At 41.1% G+C, this 21,482-nt stretch overlaps 1 protein-coding gene across 3 annotated transcripts in view; it reads right to left on the bottom strand.

Annotated features, from left to right (window-relative positions):
- Nucleotides 1–271: 271 nt before the first annotated feature.
- HEPACAM2 (HEPACAM family member 2) overlaps nt 272–21,482 on the bottom strand; it is a 42,626-nt gene continuing 21,415 nt past the window's right edge. The window contains exons 5-14 of one of the 3 annotated variants that reach the window (XR_015946420.1): nt 16,894–17,019; nt 16,785–16,809; nt 16,615–16,652; nt 15,507–15,580; nt 13,354–13,463; nt 10,190–12,468; nt 8,022–8,204; nt 7,469–7,522; nt 3,178–3,233; nt 272–2,649 (exon numbers count right to left, since the gene is read on the bottom strand). Coding sequence is in view for 1 of the 3 variants with exons in the window: in XM_035130001.3 (XP_034985892.3) it covers nt 13,350–13,463; nt 15,507–15,580; nt 16,615–16,652; nt 16,785–16,809; nt 16,894–17,019 (377 nt within the window). In the remaining 2 variants the exon portion in view is untranslated. Of the gene's footprint in view, nt 2,650–3,177; nt 3,234–7,468; nt 7,523–8,021; nt 8,205–10,068; nt 12,471–13,349; nt 13,464–15,506; nt 15,581–16,614; nt 16,653–16,784; nt 16,810–16,893; nt 17,020–21,482 lie in introns of those variants that run through there. The other 2 variants (XR_015946421.1, XM_035130001.3) reach the window with 2 other exon arrangements.

Raw genomic sequence — 21,482 nt, 5'->3', positions numbered from 1 at the left:
AGTTAAATTCTGTGTCCATTGACCATGCTCAGTCCTCACTGGTCTGTTTTGTGCCTCTTCTTAAGGTTCCCCTGCGCCCAAAGGATTTTTGTACTACTGTTACATGCCTCTTATGTGTGAATGGTGCTGTTTTGGCTACATGAGGATCAGCACTTAGATAATGAGTTTGCTAATAGTATAGTATATGGGCTAATTAGGGGTGGAAAATTCTCAATTTTTCCCCTCTCAGTTTCTAATTTTTCTAGTTTTAAATTCACTTCACATTTCTGCATGAGCTTGTGAAATTTTTTTTAATGCAAATTCAGCAGAATTTTAGTGCAAATTTCTCCCAATATACACATTTTGGTATGCAGTTTTACATGATGCCGACATTTTTAAAAGCAATTTCCCCAAATATAATGCATTTGATATGTTATTTTCACACTTTCCCCTGATATGCACATTTATGAATACAGTACATTATTTGGCAGAAGAACTGCAGCACAAAATTCAGAGAAGTACGAATTACAAATGACAGCTATGTTTCAGTTCATGTATTGTTTTGGAAACTACAAATTAGATAGGTGCACATTAAAATCCTAACCATATTGAATTTCTCCCACTCTCCTATGGGTGGTACAACTCTGTCAATCAGCTCATACCAATTTAGGATTTATCTTCATCCCTTAATAATCCCTATCAAATACATTTTTCATTTTCCTTTGGTAATATCCAAGGAAATATATTCTCCTATAGGCTTTCCATTTTCTAGGTTCAGGTGACCCCCAAATATTTCATTAATCCAGCAGATTATAATATAAAAATCAGACCACCAAGATCAAGTTCTTATTTTAGATAGATAGATACATACACAGATAGATAGATAGATAGATACAATACTATTGATGAAAGAGAACAAAATTTAAATGCTATTTACCCTTTTCCCCCCTCTGCTTCCTCTTCAAAAGAAAACTAAGTAGGTACCAACAATAAAATTAATAATTAAAAAAGTGAACAGAAAAGCAGAAAATATAAAAAGTAAGCGGATAAAAAGCATAGCCAAATAGAAAAAGAAAAGCTGTTCTGAATATACATGCACTGGATTGTAAATTAGCTGCATTTAAATCAGGGGTACTTAAATCATGACTAAGTATGGATCCAATACAATAGAGAGGAACACAACAAAGGGAGAAAAATAATGAAGTATAAGGCAGAAATTAACTAAACTGACTGCAGAAGCCTCTTATGTTGAGTCAGTCAGGGTTGGTTTTGTGAAAAGTATACTCTGTCTTTGCAATGGGACACATGACATACATAAAGCAAAGATAATGAAATTGCCATATGCTATGCAACAGGTTGTGGTATAATCAAATCATATTATATTCATGAATTGATAATTGGACTGGCAGAAGAGAATATCAAATTATTAGTTAGCAAATCTACCAGCCTCCCTCTTCCTCTGCAAAGATAAACTAAAATGACCTTTATTAGAAAAAAATATTTTTGCCTATGTATGTCTATGGCAGGGATGGGGAACGTGTGGCCCTCTAGATATTGTTGGACTCCAGTTCCCATCAACTCCAGCCAGCATGGTCAATTGTCAGGGATGACAGCGGCTGTAGTCTAACAACATCTGTAGGGCCAGAGGTGCCTCATCCCTGGCTTTTAGGCTCAAAACTCAATCATTCTAACATAAAGCTTCTATTGCCCAAGGAAGTGATAATGCTTTAGCTACTGACCCATCTGGCTGTACTGTAGATTGAGGAGGCATCCTTGCCCTTCAGGGCAAAGAGAAAGGGTTGTATCTACAGCCAGCCATAATCAAATATATCCATTGAAATTATTAACTTGGGGTCATCAAGTTCAACGAGTCTGCTCTGAGTAAAATTTAGTTGGATACAACCAAATATTTTCAATTACTATATCTGGTGTTAGGGTAAAATGCCACGTGTCTCTTGCTGCTTTGGAGAGGTCAAATTAAATTTACACTACAATGGAACGTATTTTCAAAGAGAGTTAAATAATTTCTATGTCACAGGCTATCAAGCCGCCAATGGAAAGAGAGAGAGAAGCGCACGGGTCTATCTCGCAGCCTCCTCCTCCTCGCGCTGCTGCTTAGAAGCGAGTGGTTGGCGGCCGCAGGTAGGTAAACGACAGGCAGAGGGGTTGGGGGGGGAGCGTGTGTGTGTGCGTTCCAAGTCTCTGGTCCAATCCCTGTGTCCGTGGGGCACATGCGCAGTAACCCAAGGACACAGGGAAAACTGGACGCAGAGACACATGCACTTTATTATATAGGATTGAAGAGTCAGTATCAAAAGGCCTTTCGCTACATTTATGCCCAGAAGAATTGCTAGGGCTTTCTGTCAGAACTTAAGATGGGAGGGACTTCCCTGCATCCCTTGTCCCTCACACTTTCACTTGGAATATTTTTTTTTTTTCAGTGCGTGCCTTATTTGGCAAGCTGGGCCATGGGTTATACCCATTTCTGTGAGGTCTTGCTTGGTTAAAAGCTTCAAAATGGCGCCTGTCACATCTTGATGAAGAAGGATGTCGCCATGTTTCTCCTCAAGCTTAAGTTCATTTGTCACCCATTGTTTTACGTGTTCCTTAGTCCAGTCCTCAATTTTTGCAGGCAAATCCGCTTGGTTGCTTTTCTTGATCTTTTTAGCCCTTTTAAGAAAAAAATAAGCAATACACCGTGTTAAAGAAAACAAACATTTTCTTTCTACACTATATTCAACATTTTGCAAACACCCCTTCATCTGCATCAGTGTTATTTAACTTTGATTCTCTTTATGTGATTGGACTATACTGCCCATCATCTTCTTATTGGGGATGAACAGAGTTGTCCAATCTTTAGGGACCAAAGTCAACACTGTCTACATAATCCTGTCCTATGTCTTGCACCACACATCTAAAAAGATTTAAACGGATAGGCTTCTATTTAGTGGGAAGGAAGTTTAAATTTTGGAGGTCAGACTTTCAGTGAAGTTAATTTGAAAACCCTGATGTTTTAATCACATTATAACCTGGGGTTGCCATATTTCAAAAAGTGGAGATCTGGACACAAAAGTTGTTGAGCCTTTTTGGGCAAAGTTTATGAGTTATGTCCAGGAAATTTTGGATGTATGGCAACCCTATATAACCTCCCAAATCACTTGCAATATTTTTGTTCAGTATTATTTTTATTCAGCTTACCTTTTCTTCCCCATATTTGAGTTCTGTCTGGTTGGTCTTCCTTATTAAAATGACATCTGAAAGCCAGAAAAAAAGTACTCATTTTCATATAGCATGGTTGCTGTATAATTTAATTAAGAAGAAATAATACAACATATAGAAGGCAACCCTGATAACCAAACCCTTACTTTATGTGGCTTAGGAGTATGTCCACCTACCTCCACATTAATTAAAAATAAAATAAACTTCCTATGTTTACAAGGACCTTCCACTGATTTGTCATTTACCACTAACTGAATGTTAGTGAAAAAAGGTGAGATGTGAGAGAATAATGAATCAGAAGACAGGAAAATGTAGAGAAATCAAAAATACTGCATCTCATGGTTAGAAGTCACTTGCTTTCTTTTGCTTAATTTTATTTTTGCTGAACTCCATTTCCCCCTAATATATTTTTGTTTGGTCCAAGTCCTTTGGAGCCTAGCTTGCCTTTTTGCCTTCTTTGTTTTAGAGAAGGGATTTCTTGCCTCAGATTTGTTCTTAGCCATTTTCTCTGAGACAGCCTTTATAGGCCAGATTTTTGACTCATTCTGTGCTATAAATCAATGCATTTTTTATTTTACATTCTCTTTATTCCCATGAAAGGCTTAGACCATTCCAATTTTAAACATTTCCCCTCAATTTTTACCTGAAATGATTTCCTATTTGGACCATTCTGGGTCCCCTATACACTAGATCAGAGGTTCTCAACCCCCCCTTCTTTTTTTTACTCGATGGCTCCCTTGACCAACTGTAGTTCCTCTGTGGAATACTTGGTAAAAAAACTTGTGTTGTTTCATCATTTAGCGGGTTTGCCTATGATTTCTTTTCAAGGCTTAAAATTTAAGCAGTAGAGCTTTGAAAAGGCATTTAAAAATAATGAGTCATTTATTTCCCTGCTAAATGTTGCTTTTGTAAGTTGGGGAAAGATGAAAACAAATTTTCTTCTTCTTCTTCTTATTAAGAATATATAATTTGGAAAAAATATACCAAATATAATTCACTATTTTGCAGCAGCCAACATACTTTACAATTCTTAATCTAAATTTGGTCTCTCTCCTCCCTTTCCTCCCCCCCCCAGTTTTGTTTTTTTGTTTTTGTTTATTTAATGTGAACCACCTTCTCGGTTGTCATGTTTGGGCATTATATCTGCATTTCCTCCCAGAAATCCTGCAGCAATTTCCAATCAGAAAAGTGCACTTTGAAAAATGAAAAATCATCTCAAACCGAAGGAATGCCTTTACATTCTCCCTTCCATCACTGTTCTCAACATTGTAGGGACCGGCCTGGGCCCCTTAGAGGTGGTGCCTATGTACCAGCCCTAAACTCTCCCAGGCAACTTCCAACTTGAGCACGATCTACCTGCATGTGACCACACAGACATGTGGTGCCTAGCACTGGTGGAGGAACTGGGGTGCCGAGGGAGCGGACCACCCCTGGAACAACTATTCTGGTAGGGTGACATCATGGCACCCCCTGACACGCACTGCGCACCCCCTGCATGCCGGGAGCCACGCCCCCACAGGCAACGCACCACACCCCCAGAACATGTTCTACGCCCCTGCGGGCAGCATGCCACACCCTCGCAGGCGTTGTGCCATGCCCCTGGGGAACGTGCCATGCCCCCAGGGCACACCAGCCATGTCCCCGCCTGCTCTCTGCCCCCAGTAGTGGAGCATGCAGCTTCGCCACTGGTGCCTGGAACCTGGAGCACCCTGGAGAGCCCTAGTGGCTTGTGAGAAGGCCCTCCCCAGAGGCTGAAGAGGACGTCCCCTCATAAGCCACTAGGGCTCTCCAGGGTGCTCCTCACTTATGCACATTTCACTGATGCATGTGGGGGCTTGGAATGTGACCCCTGCATAAGTTGCCTGTAGTAGCCTTTTTTTGATCTGGCCACAAAGCCATGTCTCCCTCTCCCAGTATTTTGCTTCCAGTGGAGGGCAGTTACATAGGTATATCTCCGGGGAGCTGGGATCTAAGGCATCAGCCACGGCCCACTGGTTGAGGACCACTGCACTAGATAATAAAATTGTAGATCCTAGGTTCCATCTTTCTCAATTCCCCCCATTAGTCTGCAGAAACCATAGTTCCTCGGATCCCTGCTTGGATTGGTAGCTATAACCTCCCACCCCAATGTTTAAGCTATTCAGTAAGGGAATTCAGTAAGCTTTTAACTAGGTAGAAATCTTGGGAAGATACAATTTAGGGCTTAGTAAGATACATTTGCTTTGGATAGGTGTTCAGCTATTTATTTTTATTTTCCAATATTTCAATTATTGCAGAGTTTACATTTCCATCACTTCTGTGCATTTTTTAAAAATTAAAATAATAATAATCGTTGATCTGATTCAAGTGCTTTGAGGGATTGGGGGGAGCTGCTATACTAGTTTTCCAACAGGTGGGTTGCTATTGCATACCAGGAAGGGAGGGGGGTGAGGTGGCAAAGAGGCGATGCAGTGCAAATGAACTGGCAGAAGCACCAGTCTGGCCCTGCTGGTGCATTTGCACTTGCATGTGTCTCAGCCCATTCTGACATTCATTCACACGCTCATCTGGCATATTGCGTTCCGCTGCAATTGATCTATTTTGCACAAGTCTTTCTTCCTCTGCTATGTGGAAATGTACTCATACTGCACAATAGACATGCATATTTTAGCCATCTATGGATATTTACAAATCAGCTGCCTTGCCTGTGTTATCTCTTTCAACATTAACACATTTCCAGAGGGGCAACCCTGTTGTTCTGTAGCAAAACCAACCAAGTGCCTTGCGGCACCTTAATAACAAAGTTGCTGAAGTAGCTAACGAGTAATCACAAAGCTGCTATGGCGAAAATTCGAAGCGTTTCTAGTCAGTGATAACTCTTAATTGAATCCAATGAGACTTACAGTCGCACCTTGGTTCTTGAACGAAATCCGTTCCGGAAGTACGTTCGACTTCCGAAAACTTTTGAAAACCAAGGTGTGGCTTCTGATTGCCTGCAGGAGCTTTCCTGCACTCAGTCGAAAGCCGTGGAAGCAGTGTCAGATGTTCGGGTTCCAAAGAACGTTCACAAACCGGAACACTCACTTCTGGGTTTGTGGCACTCGGGAGCCAAACATTCGAATTGCAAGGCATTCGACAACCAAGGTACAACCAAGGCTGCAATCCTAAACCCACTGACGTACCGTGTTGCTCCAAAAATAAGACACCGTCTTATATTTATTTTTCCTCAAAAAAACACGGTGGCTTATTTTCAGGGGATGTCTTATTATTATTTTTATTAAGTATGGTACAGTTTAACCTACAAGGTTAATCTGCCTATCACTATGGCTTATTTTCGGGGTATGGCGTATTTTCAGAGAAACATGGTATGTCTAACTTTTCAGTAACATTTAGAAAATCTGACACATGGGACTGTATGATGTCACATCCTCAAAACCTTTGCGGTGGGAGGAAGAACTTCTTACGTATGCTACGTTGTGAATAACAGTTACAGAATACATCCTACCAAGCATTCACATGACCCTCCGAAGTTTTTAAAGATTAAGTAAAAGAGAGGGAGAGAAAGTGGTTGATAAAGTTCTCATTTGTTTCCCTGCTTAAGGACCTTCACTGGGTTGCTGAAGGTTGAGTTTTGGTCTGACCTACAAGTTATGTTTGCTCTAGATCAATATTGGAGATTAGTATTCAGCGATCCTGACTAAAAAGGTACAAATCTCATGTAACTCCTGTCTCTCACTCTCACATATATCTCTCTGCCCCAAACAGGCAAAAGAAGTCGCTGCTATTCTCCCTCCAACTTGGCTGTCAGCCTGACACCCATTGCCACCAATGAAGTTTTTCAGCCTGATGGTGAGTTGGTGATCCCTGCCTCATGCAGTTCTGGGTGACTTGGGTCACTTGGCCAGTCACAATATGTAACACCTAACCAGATATGTACACCATAGACAGTGTAGTTTAGCAGTTAGAGTGGTGGACTGGGACAGAGGAGATCCAGGTTCAAATCCCCACTCAGCTACAAATCTCTCTAGGTGATTTTGAGTCAGTCACTATCTCAGAGCCTGACCCACCTCACAGGGCTGTTGTGTGTGTAAAATGTGGGGGCAGGGGCAGGGGAAACAATGTATGGTACCTTGACCTTCTTGGATTTATAATAGATCCTATTAAAAACACATTTCCATCCATTAATAAATATTAATTGTGACTGCAAGGCTTACATGGGAGAAAACTGAACTTCATAGAACTTACTTCTGAGTAGACATACATAGAATTGCACTCAGAGATTAATGCTTACCGTTATCTTTAAGTGCTCAGGCTTTCCAACTTTTTTAACTGAAGAGCTGCAGTTCTGGGAAATGAAACAAAAACGAAAGCATTTATGGGTGGGGTACTTTCCATCTCAACTCTGTATGTTTTCCACAAATTTAATTTTTATCTTTTTTTTTTTTTACTTCGTTTTGCACTGCTCGGACTATTCCTTATTTAAAAAGTGAAGTGGGTGTTTTAAAAATACTTGGAAACGACTTGATTAATTTTCGAGAGGGGAGAAAAACAGAGGGAGAAAACAATTTTTAAAAATCCAGTTACTTGAATACTTGATACTTTTTCTGAACCCCAAAGTTTTCGGTTTGTTTTCTTAGAACTTTCTTAGAACTTAGACATAATACCGAGTTGCTACAATAAATATTTATCCTATAAAACACAATTATCCTATAAAAGAACTCTTTCACAGCACTTCCACAAAGACAGTACGATGCCCCATAAATTTATTTCCATATAGTACAAAGGATACAATCATTTTAATATCACTTTTCTCTGGCTTTTAATCTCTATATTAAATCACTTACCAAGACTGCTTGCCACAAATGCTGGATAAATATATTTTGTTCAGTCAGAGAAACCCAAATATCTCTGTTCTTGGTCCTTCTGTTGGTTGCGTCTTCTGTTAGTTGCAAGAGACAAGCTCATCTACAACATCACTTTGCAAGGGACTAAGAAGCAGGTTTTTTTGCCAGCTCCTGTCACATGATCTGCAAGTAGCAACGAGACAAGTTGGCTTAAAAACAAAAACAAAAAACACTTCCTCAACCATTGCTATTCAAAATGAGTAATATGTAACACCCATTGAAAACATCACATAAGTACCAGATAATTTTACTGACTAATCTTTGAAAGCTTCTGATTTTGGGATATGTCTGAAATCAATATAATGTTAGGGATACATGTATGAACTTTTGTGGCTCAAGCTCATCCACATTCTAAGACCATGCAGGCACAACAAGGGACCATTTTCAAGATACCACATATATGTCAGGAGCCTTTCGGGTGCAGATAGAAATTAATATTTATTTATTTTATCATTTTAGTAATCTAAGGATCACTAAATCCTTCAGTTTCTTTTCTCATTTCCCCCATCTTGAGTTCAGTTCCCCACATTTCCACATCAGCTTTTGCATTTACTTATTTTTTTAAGTCATTTCGAAAATTCATCAGCATTTCTCTTAATGTGCACGTCTGTATGCAATTTTGCCTAATATACACATTTTTGAAGAGCATTTCTCCCCAATATAACACATGCCTGTATGTTATTATTTTTTTGCTAATAAATGCATTTTTGTGTACAGATTACCATATTATATTCTTTTTTTAGTACACATTACTTGGCTGTAAAACTGCACTGCAAAATTCAGAGAAGTGTGAATTGCGTAGGATGTCTGTGCTTCAGTTCGTGTGTTGTTTTGGAAAGTGCAAACCCAGCAAATGCAAACGTAATCAACCCCCCCCCCAATCCCTATTTATTACACAAACTTCTTGGGTGTTTTTCAACTGAAACCAAGCTCTCAAAGTGATTTTTGACATACAGTTGTAAAAAATCTGAATAAAACTACTATAAAATACAGCTCAAAGCAATAATGCAAGGGAAATGGTAAAATTAAACAAATTGCGGCGCAAACAGACATGACTGTTTGGCTGCGAAAAGCTTCTGCGTGTAGGAGTGCTTTCCCCTGACCATGGAGTGAATGTCACAAAGGGTCTTGTTTGGAAATTGGTGCTGCCCCCCCCCCATGCTCTCACTGCCCTACATCTGATAAATTAGGAATGCAGAGCAAAGTCACAAGGCTGGCTGGTGGCATTCCAGCAGGACACCAGGGAATCAGCTGAAAGGCCATCAACATCCCCTACCACTCTTTGGAAACCATTTGGATCCATTAAGTGGCAGGGTCGACCATCTGAATCGGTCCCACCTCCCTGCAGTGGGGAAGGGTCATGGAGAAGTCCAGTTGCACCAGGAAGCGATCCGACCATGGTGCTTATTTTGTTTCACTTTTACTTAGTGTCAGATCACCCACATCCATAGAGGTAAACACCAGGTCTAAGGCATGTCCATGACTATGAGTTGGGCCAAACTTATTCAGGGACAGCCCCATGGAGGCCATGCTTTCCACCAAGTCCTGAGCAGCCCCTTGTAAGGGTGTGGCAGCATGGATGTTAAAATCCCCTAGGACAACCAAACTAGGTGTCTCCAGGAGAACATCCGTCACAACCTAAAGCAGCTCGGGCAGGGAATCCTTGGTGCAATGGGGAGGTCGGTACACCAAAAGGAATCCTGTACTGCCCCTATTGCCCGACTTCCAGAACATGCACTCAGAGAACTGGGTCTTCCCAATAGGACGCCTGGTGTCAGCTAATTACTTTTTAAAAAATCACTGCAACCCCCCCCCCACTTCCTGCCCATATGACCTGGGTTGCTGTGCATAAGAGAAACCTGGTGGACAAGCAGCGCATAGCCATTATGACTAGTAACCATTGACAGCCGCCTCTATGTCAGGTGTCAGAGGATCCCACCCCACACAGTAGGTTGCCAGGAATGCATAAGGCAAGGAAAGTTCTTACCAATGTTGTTTATTCAATATTCACAGAGAGAGGCTTAGAAAGGCAGCCTCTTGGAGTAATAGTGTTGCTCCGAGTAATCTCTACCCCCCTTCTTTCCTCAATCATCAACAGCACCACCCACCTTAGTTGCTGCTTAGGGCCATCTGCCACTGAGCCCTTTGTGCTCCTACTTTCAATGCTCACCGGGTTCTGGGAGAACATGGGGCATGGAATACTTTCTAGTGATAATGTGTCAGCCAGCTGCTCTGGCTCTGCCTCCTCCTCTCACATTATTTCCCAACTTTTTCCCTCATCTGCTTCTGAGCTGTGACCTCCTTCAAACCCCTGCTGTAATTCTGAACTGTCTTCCTCTTCTCTGGAAGGTTCAGGGTGTGGGAGGCGGTCTCCACCATTCCTCCTCTGTCCAGTCCCTGACACTCTATGAATTTATCCAATCCTCTTCAAAGCCATCTGAGTTAGTGGGCATTATTGTCTCCCATGGGAGCAAGTTCCAGAGTTTAACTATATGCTGTGTGAATAAGTACTTTCTTATATCTGTTCTGAATCTTGCAACATTCAGTCCATGAGTTCTAGTGTTCATGCTATGCCATGCATAATTTTATAAACTTCTATTGTGTTGCCTCTTACATGCAGCTTATAGGGTTTTCTATTTTAACACAGGTACCTAGAGTAGTGTATGAATCCTACTAGAGCACGTAACATGAAGAAAAACAAAAGGAACTAAAATTATCCAGTTCACAGAAAAGAAAACCAAGAGGCCCAAACAGTTATGATTGTTTTAACAAGAGTGCCAAGCCACCACCTGTGTGGTTCCAAGCAACACAGTAAAAGAATCCCTTTTTAAAATTCAAAATCTCATCAAATTTATTACATAAATTCATCATAACATACTAAAACTTGTTACATATTGAATTCATCATGTGCTTTAATAATATTGAACATCACAAAACTATCTGATTGTCACTGCAAAATTTAATTAAGCTTCCAGCAAAATCCATCCAGATTCTGTCTGTAATAAAGTTTTGGGTGTTTGTTTTTCTCTCATTCGTACCACATTTTGGCTGCATTTAGATACAGTATCTTCTCTGGGTTTGTGGACTCTGGTGTGGCTGCAGGAGACAGATAAGAAGTTTCTGCTACCATTTTAGTTTAACTGTCATTGAACTCTTACTTACAGTTTCCAAATTCCTTCTTGCGGCCATGGCAGAAGAGAACAGAGATGCCCAAGCTTCTTAATATTTTTAATTTTAATTTTTCATTTTGATTTGTCTAGTGTATACTGTTCTTGCAGTAGTTACCATATAGGGGAATGATTTTTTTTGTCTCTGCAAAATCACATATTTTTGGTGAAGAGACACAGTAACACAGGGGAGAATTTATTTGGGGGCTTGAACTCATACCCCATCTCTGCATTGCACCCAGGGTCAAAGCAGACTCCAGATTATTCATACAGCAGCTGCATGCTCCCCTTGACCCAGATCAGAACTGTGGTGAAGAAAAAGAGTTAAAGTCTCTTCCTTCCATGTGGTTTGACTGCTATTTACTTTATAAAAAGATACTAAAATATGGATCAGAAATTACATAAATAATGTCATGCCTGCTTTTGTCCATGTTTGTAGCCTTGGGCAAATCACCTTTCTTCTCCTAACCCAGGTTTCTCCACATAGGGCTTCCAAGATGGAAGGGAAGATATGGGTGAGAATGGTTTAGGGTTAGGATGCAAAGGATTTGTAGTACCTTCATGTTTAGGAGGCCCTAGTCATCACTCAATACATATACACATGCACATACATACATATTTACAGTTTTGAAATACGGCAGTCAGAGTGAACCACTTTATTCTTTATTTCGGTTGCAATGTTCACTTAATGCAATGTTCGCTGACTTTAGAAAAAGCAGGTATTTGCTAATGAACACCTATCATGCTGCTAACATATACTTATTTATCATTATTTACAGTACAGGCTGATGTAAAATATTAAGGACACATTCATCTTAGCGTTCTGTATTTTTTTAAAAAACAAGCATTGGAGAGCCCTCTCATTGGGCACAGATGGCAGCAATCCAATATTTTAGAATACAGAAATGGAATAGCCAACACTTAAACATTTCATTGTTGGATTTGTAACTTTTACAGTCTAAATTGTAATCAGCAGCTGTAAGCAATATATATATATATATAGAGAGAGAGAGAGAGAGAGAGAGCGCATATATATATATATATATATATATATATATATATATATAAATAAAATTAGAAATGTGCAAAGATTTTGCTTATTAAACTTGAGATGGCATTTTCATTAGAAGTGACAGGTTGGTCCTTTCCCATGCTGTGGCATTTGTTGCTTCTTCCAAAAACATATTTCATCCATGTGCTTTCATTTTCTTTTCATGTGCCTCTAGGAGGAAGGGGGGGAAATCAAACTGATATTGAGTCGCAGTTCCTGGTTCAGTAGACTGTGTGTAGAGCTTTTAAACTTTATTCCATAAACAATAGCAACAAATTCCAGAGGGGCAGTGTGTTGCAGCAAAGCAACCACCACAAAGCAATGTCTTAAGGTATCACAGGATATCCTCGTTGCAAACATTTCCTGAAGCATTGCAAACTGTTAAGTAGGGTGGGGTGTAGTGGACAGAATGTTGCACACTCACGCCACACATAAGCAGAATATAAATGTGATAAAGTCCTCCGTGCTGTAAGCTTAAAGCATGACACAGATGAAGTAACGTTTGGAAAGGTAAAAAAACCAAAACAAAACCCAAACCCACCATTTGTAAAATATATGAAAGAGAGAGCTCTCTGGAATGAAAACCACTGTCATCCAGATGTTTCTTCATATTTTCTGCTAAATTTTATTTACTGTAATTCTTAACAATTCCCAGAATGGTAACCATTTTAGTGAGTCTGTGTTAGTTGTGTCTGATGAAATGGACTTTAGTCCATTACAGCATATGCCATAATAAATTTGTTAGTCTTTAAGGCACCACAAGACTTTGTTATAATTCTTATGGTTTTAATGATTCTGATTTTTGTATTTCCCTACCAAATGGCATTAAAACGCCAGCCTATATGTTTTTAATTGATTGATTGACGGATATAAAATAAAATGCTGATTAACAGATTACCATTATTGTAATATTGGAATTATTGTGAAAACAATAAATATTGGGGGGGGGGGGACAAATTTTGTCCTTGCTCAGGGCGCCCTATTACTAAAGTCCACCCCTGCCGGGCAGTCTCATTGTGCAACCTGGTTGACAAATTAGGTTTGCGCAACTTACTCTTGACGTTCTTGATATTGTTCAGGAATATGCCGAATAACTTCATAAACTGTTCCATTAAAATCCTGTCCTTGTGCAGCATCAGAGACAGAAACTGACCAGCTTGACACCTGAAAGGAGGAAATAATAGTTTTTCTCTGAGCAAGATAGGCAAAACTATCATGGAAGCCTAAAATAGAGCCAATGAGGTGTAGGCCTTGTTTGCACAAGAGGGTAAATCAATCAATGGCTTATTGTCTCCTAGAGTGGAACTTGCACCCACTTTGCTCCTCCCCGGCCCTTATAGCACAGGACAGTGTGGTGCAGCAACTAATAATCCAATGTTTGACTTAATGCATTGTCTGGCTATAGATTGTAGGGAGAGAGGACAGACCTTATTTATTTATTTTTTTAAAAAATGCATATCCCGTTTTTCACCATCCAGATCTCAAAGTGGCAAAAGGTGACAAAAATATACAACATGCCAAGTTTAAGACATAAATTTAAAATCTCAGAAATTTAAACAAGAGCATGAGAAAAGAAATTATCAGAGAAGCATTTATAATGCAAATAACATCCTGGAATATGATTTTAACTAGGCATTTGAAACTCCACAGGGCTGGTGCCTGTCTGACTTCTAGTGGGAGGGAGTTGGGCTCATAACACCAAAGGCACAGCTTCATGTTGACTTTATTTATTTATTTCATTGGTATCCTCCCTTTCTTCCAAATCGTGTCCTCCCTCAAAGAGTGAGACCTAGCAACCAAACCCTTGTATTGTGGGTGGGTACAATTGGTCAGCCACAACACCCTATTGGTAAGTTCCTTGATGCTGGGTTTAATCTGACCAATGGGATGCTAGCCAAATGGATCAAGGGACCAATATATGCCAATGCACGTGAGCCTGAGCTTTCTCTCTTGGTCAGGGCATCGGAACACCCGCCTACCTCTCCCTACTTTTAGGGCTTGTGCGCTTGACCTTGCTATGCCGTTGTGTGTCGTCTGTCGTTGGGACAGGGGCACGACAGGAATTTCCCCCACTTGGCTGATTGGCTGGTGCCATTTGGGTTTCGCCTGACGCATAGCAAATCGTCACAACTTGTAAGGTTGCGGATAGGCTCTGGTTCAGGTGATAGGGATGGGGGAACGCTCTTGCCATCCCTATGTGAAGTGGTATTCCGTTAAAGGAATCCAGGGACTCAATGGTTTGGTCAACCCTGCGAGGGTTGTGCCCATGCCTGAGTCCAGGGGGACATCTGGGTGGTGGACATAGCATGTCCCTGGCTTTCTGCCATTCCAGGTGTTCACCCTAGGCTGACCTATGGTAGAGCCCTGGGTCAGCGCTACCTGCAACGGTGCAGGGAGCTAGTCAAACCAGAGCCTATGCAACCACTCACTTGCTGTAATCAATAAAGTTGTGGCCTAAATTCTGCCAAAAACCAAACCAAAAATTTGAGTCTTGTGTGAATTTATTTAAGGGAGAGGTTTAAAGGTCTAAACACGCAAGTATCTTAAGGCAGCACATATTATTTCTTCCTTCATTTTATCCTCGCAAAAAAACCCCACACCCCATTGTGAAGCAGGCTAGGGTGAGAAAGGGAAACTGGCCCTACGGCAGACAGTGAGCTTTATAGCTCTGTGAACATAAATCTCCAGAGTCCTAGTCCAAAACTCCTACCACCACGTCAGACTGGCTTTATAGTGTAGCTTTTCAGTGCCAATAAAAGCTCAGAAGATTTGGGAAGTGGCTATCACACTCAGAATGAAGAAGTAACAATGAAAGACACAGACCGGAACACAAGAGTCAGATTTAGAGTTGCTAAAATGAACCGTCTTCCTTCTTTATGAATATATCTATACAGTGGTGCCTCACAAGACGAAAGTAATTCATTCCGCGAGTCGCTTCGTCTTGCGATAATTCCGTCTTGTGAAGTGCGGTTTGCCACGGCAAAAAAAAAAAAAAAAAAATCACCGAAAAACTTCGTCTTGCGAAGCGTGGCCATAGAAAACTTCGTCTTGCAAAGCTCCGAAAACATCGCAAAACGCTTTCGTCTTGCGAGGTACCACTGTATTTCTGTTTTTGGGAGCCTTTAAACCAAGTGCTATTTCTGTTTTGTAATACTGCTGGCAAAATGGCTTTTCAGATACCCATGCTGCAGAGATATAAGCACTTACCCTTGAAATTCCTGCAGCGTCAGGAAAGGCAACAAATTCATATATTCCAAAATCATCTAGTGCATTTTCATGCCCTAAAAGTGCCAATATTTAAATAAAGAGAAAGTACTGTAATAATTATGGACAATTGTGTTACATCTCAGATTCAGTCCCACTGGAAGGTATGAGTGTGTGATTTGCAGAAGTGGGGCACCATTTTGGCATCCCAGAGGACCACATCTTTATCTTCCTCACCCCTGTGGGCCAACTTTGGCAGGTGGTTGTAACCACTTGCCTGTCGATAATTTGACATTGTAATAAATGGGAGCAGGATTAAACCTTCTGTTCCTCAGATAAAGAACAGGAGGCTAAATTCTGCTCTCTGTAGGAGTTGACTATGCCTACCAGTTCACCCTCCCCAAACAGGCAAAACACCTACACACACTCTTAACCAGGGGTCAGCAACCTTTTTCAGCCGTGGGCCAGTCTACCATCCCTCAGACCATGTGGTGGGCCGGACTTTTTTTTTTGGGGGGGGGAATGAACGAATCCCTATGCCCCACAAATAACCCAGGGATGCATTTTAAATAAAAGCACACATTCTACTCATGTAAAAACACGCTGATTACTGGACCGTCCACAGGCCACATTTAGAAGGTGATTGGGCCGCATCTGGCCCACGGGCCTTAGGCTGCCTACCCCTGCTCTTAACAAAAAAAAAGGACAGATGCTAAAAATCAAGCAAGCCCTCCTCAAAGCAGGCAATCCACCTACAATGAGGGAGGGGCAGGAAGGTCTTGCAGGCACCAAATGGGGTTTCTAAGGGCAACATGGTGCCCATGGGCTCCACATTGGGGATTCCGGATGTTTTCCTTTATGGTGAAAATAGCAGGTTCAAGGTGCAATTTAGATGGGAAAAGCAGCAAGTAACCCCCAACTCCCAATTGTAGCGCTATCCCACTGCAATTTGCTTCCCCTTCCAAGATACTGCTTTTAAGGAAAGGCTTGGAAACCTAATCATTATCTAACCAATTATCTAGTTTGTCATTTTGCTGTCCTCCTCTCTTTGATTCTTTTGAAAGCTTCTAAAGAGTTCTATTTCCATTTAACTCTTTATATCATATATTACCTGAAATAGTTTGTGCTTTTCTGTAATCTTCTTCAGGCCTGAAACATTAAACAGAAATACAATTATTTAAAATTCAGTGTGGAATTGTAGGCAGCAAAAAGATGCTGCGTTGCCACCCACCCCCTTCTTTTAAAAGCTTCGTGTGGACAAATGATAATTAAGTTTTCTACCTGGTCTGCAGCTTCTGCTGTAGAACTGAAAAAGAGACAAAGAACAATCAACCCTTTTTGTTATGGTTTACAGAAGCTTTGAATTTATTCCGGAGTTAATTTAACATACCTTTATGAGGCTGGAATCTTTTCCATAACGTTAGAAGGAACATTGATACTATCAAAAATAAGGAAATTCCACATATTATTCCTAGTGGAGACAAATATTTTTCTCTTTGAGCCAGCTGCTCCAGTCCTGCGTCAGAGAAGAACAGAAGTTGATATTTGATTTGCGCTTATCATTCTGGCCAGGCCTATAATGCAAAACATTGCACACAGCAGTGCTTTGGAGCTAGAGCATCAACACTGCTTCAAATAGTGTAAATGTCCCCAGAATTGCTTCTTCCACTCTAGTGTCTACATGCCACCAGTGGAAAGTACTTCTTACATATGATTTAACTGGCCCTGAAACTTATCGTTTCTTCTTCTGACTTCACTTGTGTTGCAGAGAAGAGCAGAAAAATTACTGACGTCCTTTATTTGGTCTGGTTTCTGGGTGGATCAAGTTCAAGAGTTTGTGGGTAATGTGATGACAGTAAGAACAAATGTGTTCTGTGAACATGTACACGGGCCCATGATGGCTGCTGTCCATTGGAGCTGGCCAGGGAGAAGGCAGAGAGGAGACGTCAATTGGAGGTGGAGCCAGAGCCACTGACAACTAATTCTAGTTCCCTGTCCCCCCTTATCCCTGAGCAGTTCTACAATGACAGCCCTGACATTAAGGAGGAGGAACCTGAAAGGCAAGGTCACCCCCTGACATGTAAAAAGGAAGGGAGGCTGGGAACTGGATGAAGGCAGAGAGGTTGGTGAGGCAGTGTCCCATCTGACCAAATTTGCTTAGCCTCCAATGATGTGGAGCGAAGCTGTTCTGGGGAGCACCAACAAACACCTTACACCAAGGACCACAGCTATTTTGAGATCAGTTTTGGTAAGAGTTGCATAGCCTTAACTTTCTTCATTCTACTCTTCATTCGGTTGTGGCATTTGCACGTTCAAAATGTGCAGCAGCAAATTTGCGGCCCACTTCCTGCTGCACGCTCTCTCTCTCTCTCTCTGCTGTTTTCCCCGAAGCAAAGGATTTATGGGATACTTATTTCGCTTATTTGTGCATTCGGACTTTACATGGTTGAAGTTTTTAAATTTTAGAGGCTTAATTTATGTTTTTGCATATTCCATATTTTATTGTCAGTTGCTTTGACACCTCCATGGTGGAAAGTGGGGTTCAGATTTTTAAATAAGGAGTGCATTCATGGTGAAATATGATTGGGGAGGGGGGAGAGACTAGACGTCACTGGAACCTGATTCTGTGCAGATAGGTGTGCTTAGGCATATGCCTAAATTTGCATATCACTAGGATGCCGCTGTCAGCCAGCAGTAACAAGAGCAAAACTGTGGAATCAAAAGTAATGAATTTTTAGATGAAATATAATTTGTAGACAGTTTCCTTTTTGGCAGTGTCAATTCACAAGATGGATACTGGATTTACTTTCCTTCTCGGTTAAGCCAGGAATGGAAATAGCTGGCCCTAGGCTATTTTCTACAAAGCTGTTATGCTCTGCTTTCAATATTTCAAAATATCTTTTCACCTTTCAATGTTGGAACTAAATAAAAAAATTATTCCAGCAGCACTTTAGAGACCAACTAAGTTTGTCATTAGTATGAGCTTTCGTGTGCATGAATTTTTTCGTGTGCATGAATTGTGTGTGAATTTTTTTTATTTTGTTTCAACTACGTCAGACCAACACAGCTACCTACCTGTAACTAGAATGTTGGAACTGTTCCTCATGGGTTGCACTTGCTGTACCGGCATGCGGCCGCTAGAGGTCACTCACACCTCATTCTCATTACTTCAGTTCTGGCCTCGCTTGTATAACAAGCGAAAATTTGTAGTAACATCTTAGAACTGCCCCAGAGTGTCTTGTCGAGGGCACACCTCCCTCCTTCAAATCTCCAACCTCCTAACTTCCCTTGCTTTGGCACTGGGGGCAACCACCAGCCTAGGAGAAAGCCAGCCCAGATTATCTGGGATCTGGAGCCACATTTGCCTTCTGCCTTGCAGGCTGTTGCAGTGCGGTGCAGCCTTCAAAATGAATGCACCCGCGACAGCTTTGTGACGCTTACCTAACAATGCAGCTGATGTTGCTTCATTTGCTGCTTTTCATATCTAACAGCTGTTGGCACAGTTGGGGAGTGTTGTGGGTTACACAGAGAAGATGGGTTTGTTTAAGAAAAATATATACGTGTTTCTTCAATCCAGTTATATATTTGAAGTTGTTAGATACTTCGGTTCATAGTTTAGCTAAACACTATACTATCAGATAGGATTTGCTTTGTGCTTCATTCATATTTTCACTGGAGCTGTTTAGCAGTTCAGACTTAAGGAGTATTATTTCTTTAGTAAGAAGGGTTGGATAAGTAGTTTAACTGATTATATTCCTTCATGCAAGGAAATCTAGTCACCAGGTAGGAGACCAAATTAACTATATATTGTTTGCATTGTGTGTGTGTGTGTGTGGGGGGTAATGTGTATTCAAGTTAAACATATACAGTACCAGTCACACTAGATTAGAGGAGTAAAGAGTGTGTCTTGGAGGTAGGTTACTTCCATTTTTGCTTTGTTAAATAGAGTTATTCCTACCAGCAATTCAACACTGACAGTTTTCAGACGTTCACTGCTTATGTTTCTCAGCTTCTAGCCATATTTTTGTGTGAAGTGCTATATTTATATCCCGTATTTTCTCCAAGGAGCTGATCCCACCCCCATATCATTCTTGCAATGGTCCTGTGATGTAGGTTATGCTGAGAGTCATAGTCTGCTTGGAGGACCCAAGGGAAGGAGAGGTTGTGATGTCACAGATACTGGCTAGTGAGCGCAATGCCCTGTTGTCTTTGCTGCATAACCACAGAACCAGTTTCCCCTGAGCTAGATTCTGGACAGGAATCAGTATGAATGTTAACAATATGGGGAATGCAATTTTAGACTGCAGCATCTGCTCCCTCCCCCTTTTCTTTCTTTCTTTCTTTCTTTCTTTCTTTCTTTCTTTCTTTCTTTCTTTCTTTCTTTTTCTTTCTTTCCTTCTAAAATTTTTTTAAATGTATATCTGTACATACCCCAGATATATTATGTGCTATCTTATGATGTGCACAGCTTTTGTAATAAGACGCATGAGTGAGCGCTTTGCCGAGTGCCAGTTCATGTTATATTTGTCTCTCAGAGTGTCTGTCTTTAGTTCTGTCTTTTGTCTCATACCAATGACAAACTTAGTTGGTCTCTAAGGTGCTGCTGGAAGGAATTTTTTTTATTTTGTTTCGACTACGTCAGACCAACACAGCTACCTACCCGTGTCTTTAGTTAAATATATATAATCCCATATCTCACTAAGAGCACATAAGAGGGAGATACGTTGTAGCCATGGCTTAGTAAAATTGCAAACGAATTTGAGCAACTACTCTTAGTAACGGTACAATGATACGCCCTAGAAAAGATAAAAGACTTCCATTTTTGGCACTGATAATAGGGTCAAGAAACTTTACAACAATCCAAGAGTAGCCAGCATCCAGATTGAGTGTGGCCACACTCCAGGAGAAGCTGTAGAAAATTAATGCGCAATTGCACATCTGACTCCCCCCCCCCAATTCTTCAGGGATTATGTGGAATGGAGGAACCTGTGCATATCTCTTGTGGAGGGTCACATGAGCTCTAGATGTGAAGGCAGTGGTGGCTTCCAGACAACCTGCTTATTGAGCATTCATCCCGATTCGTTTGCCCAAAATTTGTGGGGAGGTTAGACGACGTCAGCTATTTATCGAGCGTTCATTCCAATTTGTTTACAGGGAATTTATGTCATGTTGCCTCAAAGCAAGGGTCACCCCACACTTTCTAGTGCATTTCTCCATCACTTTATCACAATAAACCAAGTTCCATTTTTTGAGGGGGAGGGAAGTGGGTTCTGTTGCACAAAAGCTACCAATCAACTTTAATTTAACCTGAATTTGCTGGTATGTGACTGAATCCCACCCCAAAATAGCAACAGTCTGGAAGTGCCCCCTTAGTTCATCTCCCTGCAGGAGAAATCTCAAGGTCTCAAGTTGTCTGGGCCGCCTGGAAGAAGGCCCTTGCCCCTCTGGCCATTTTGCCACTCAAACTTCCTCCTCCTGCTTTCACACACAGGGGAAATACATAGGGGTATCCACATCTTCCCACTCCTCCATAGGTTTCCCTTCCATATGTAGAAGAGAAGAAAATTGGTGTGTGTGTGAATTTTGAGAGGAAAACAGCCCTGAAGGGAAAGTGTCGAGCAACATTATCCCACCTCCAACCCACCCTTCTTCCATTGAAACTGACAGCAGCCAATGGCCTCATTGGGAAGGGGGAAGACAAACTTTCTGTCTACTTCGGGAGCCTTAGTTCAGAGAGAAGCATTAGCCTATTACTGAGAAAAAGTGGCCCTCACAGATAGCCAGTCTTCTTCCTACACTCTTCTGGTGTAATGTGCAAAGCTAATACAGTGATCAACTGGCTCCCAGAGATCTGAATCCACCCAAGAGTTCTGCAGATGACCTGGTGACTCCATGTGTTTTAAATCTTTTGCTTATACAGCCTTGTTCAGTATTTTCAAAATGGAGCTTCGATTCCTTAGTTCGGGAAAGTTGCACTTG

The sequence above is a fragment of the Zootoca vivipara genome, chromosome 11 (genome assembly GCF_965207765.1).
Source record: "Zootoca vivipara chromosome 11, rZooViv2.hap1.1, whole genome shotgun sequence".
NCBI classification, from domain to species: Eukaryota; Metazoa; Chordata; class Lepidosauria; order Squamata; family Lacertidae; genus Zootoca; species Zootoca vivipara.
The sequence above is the reverse complement of the archived record's forward strand: the minus strand, read 5'-3'. Positions and strand labels throughout refer to the sequence as shown.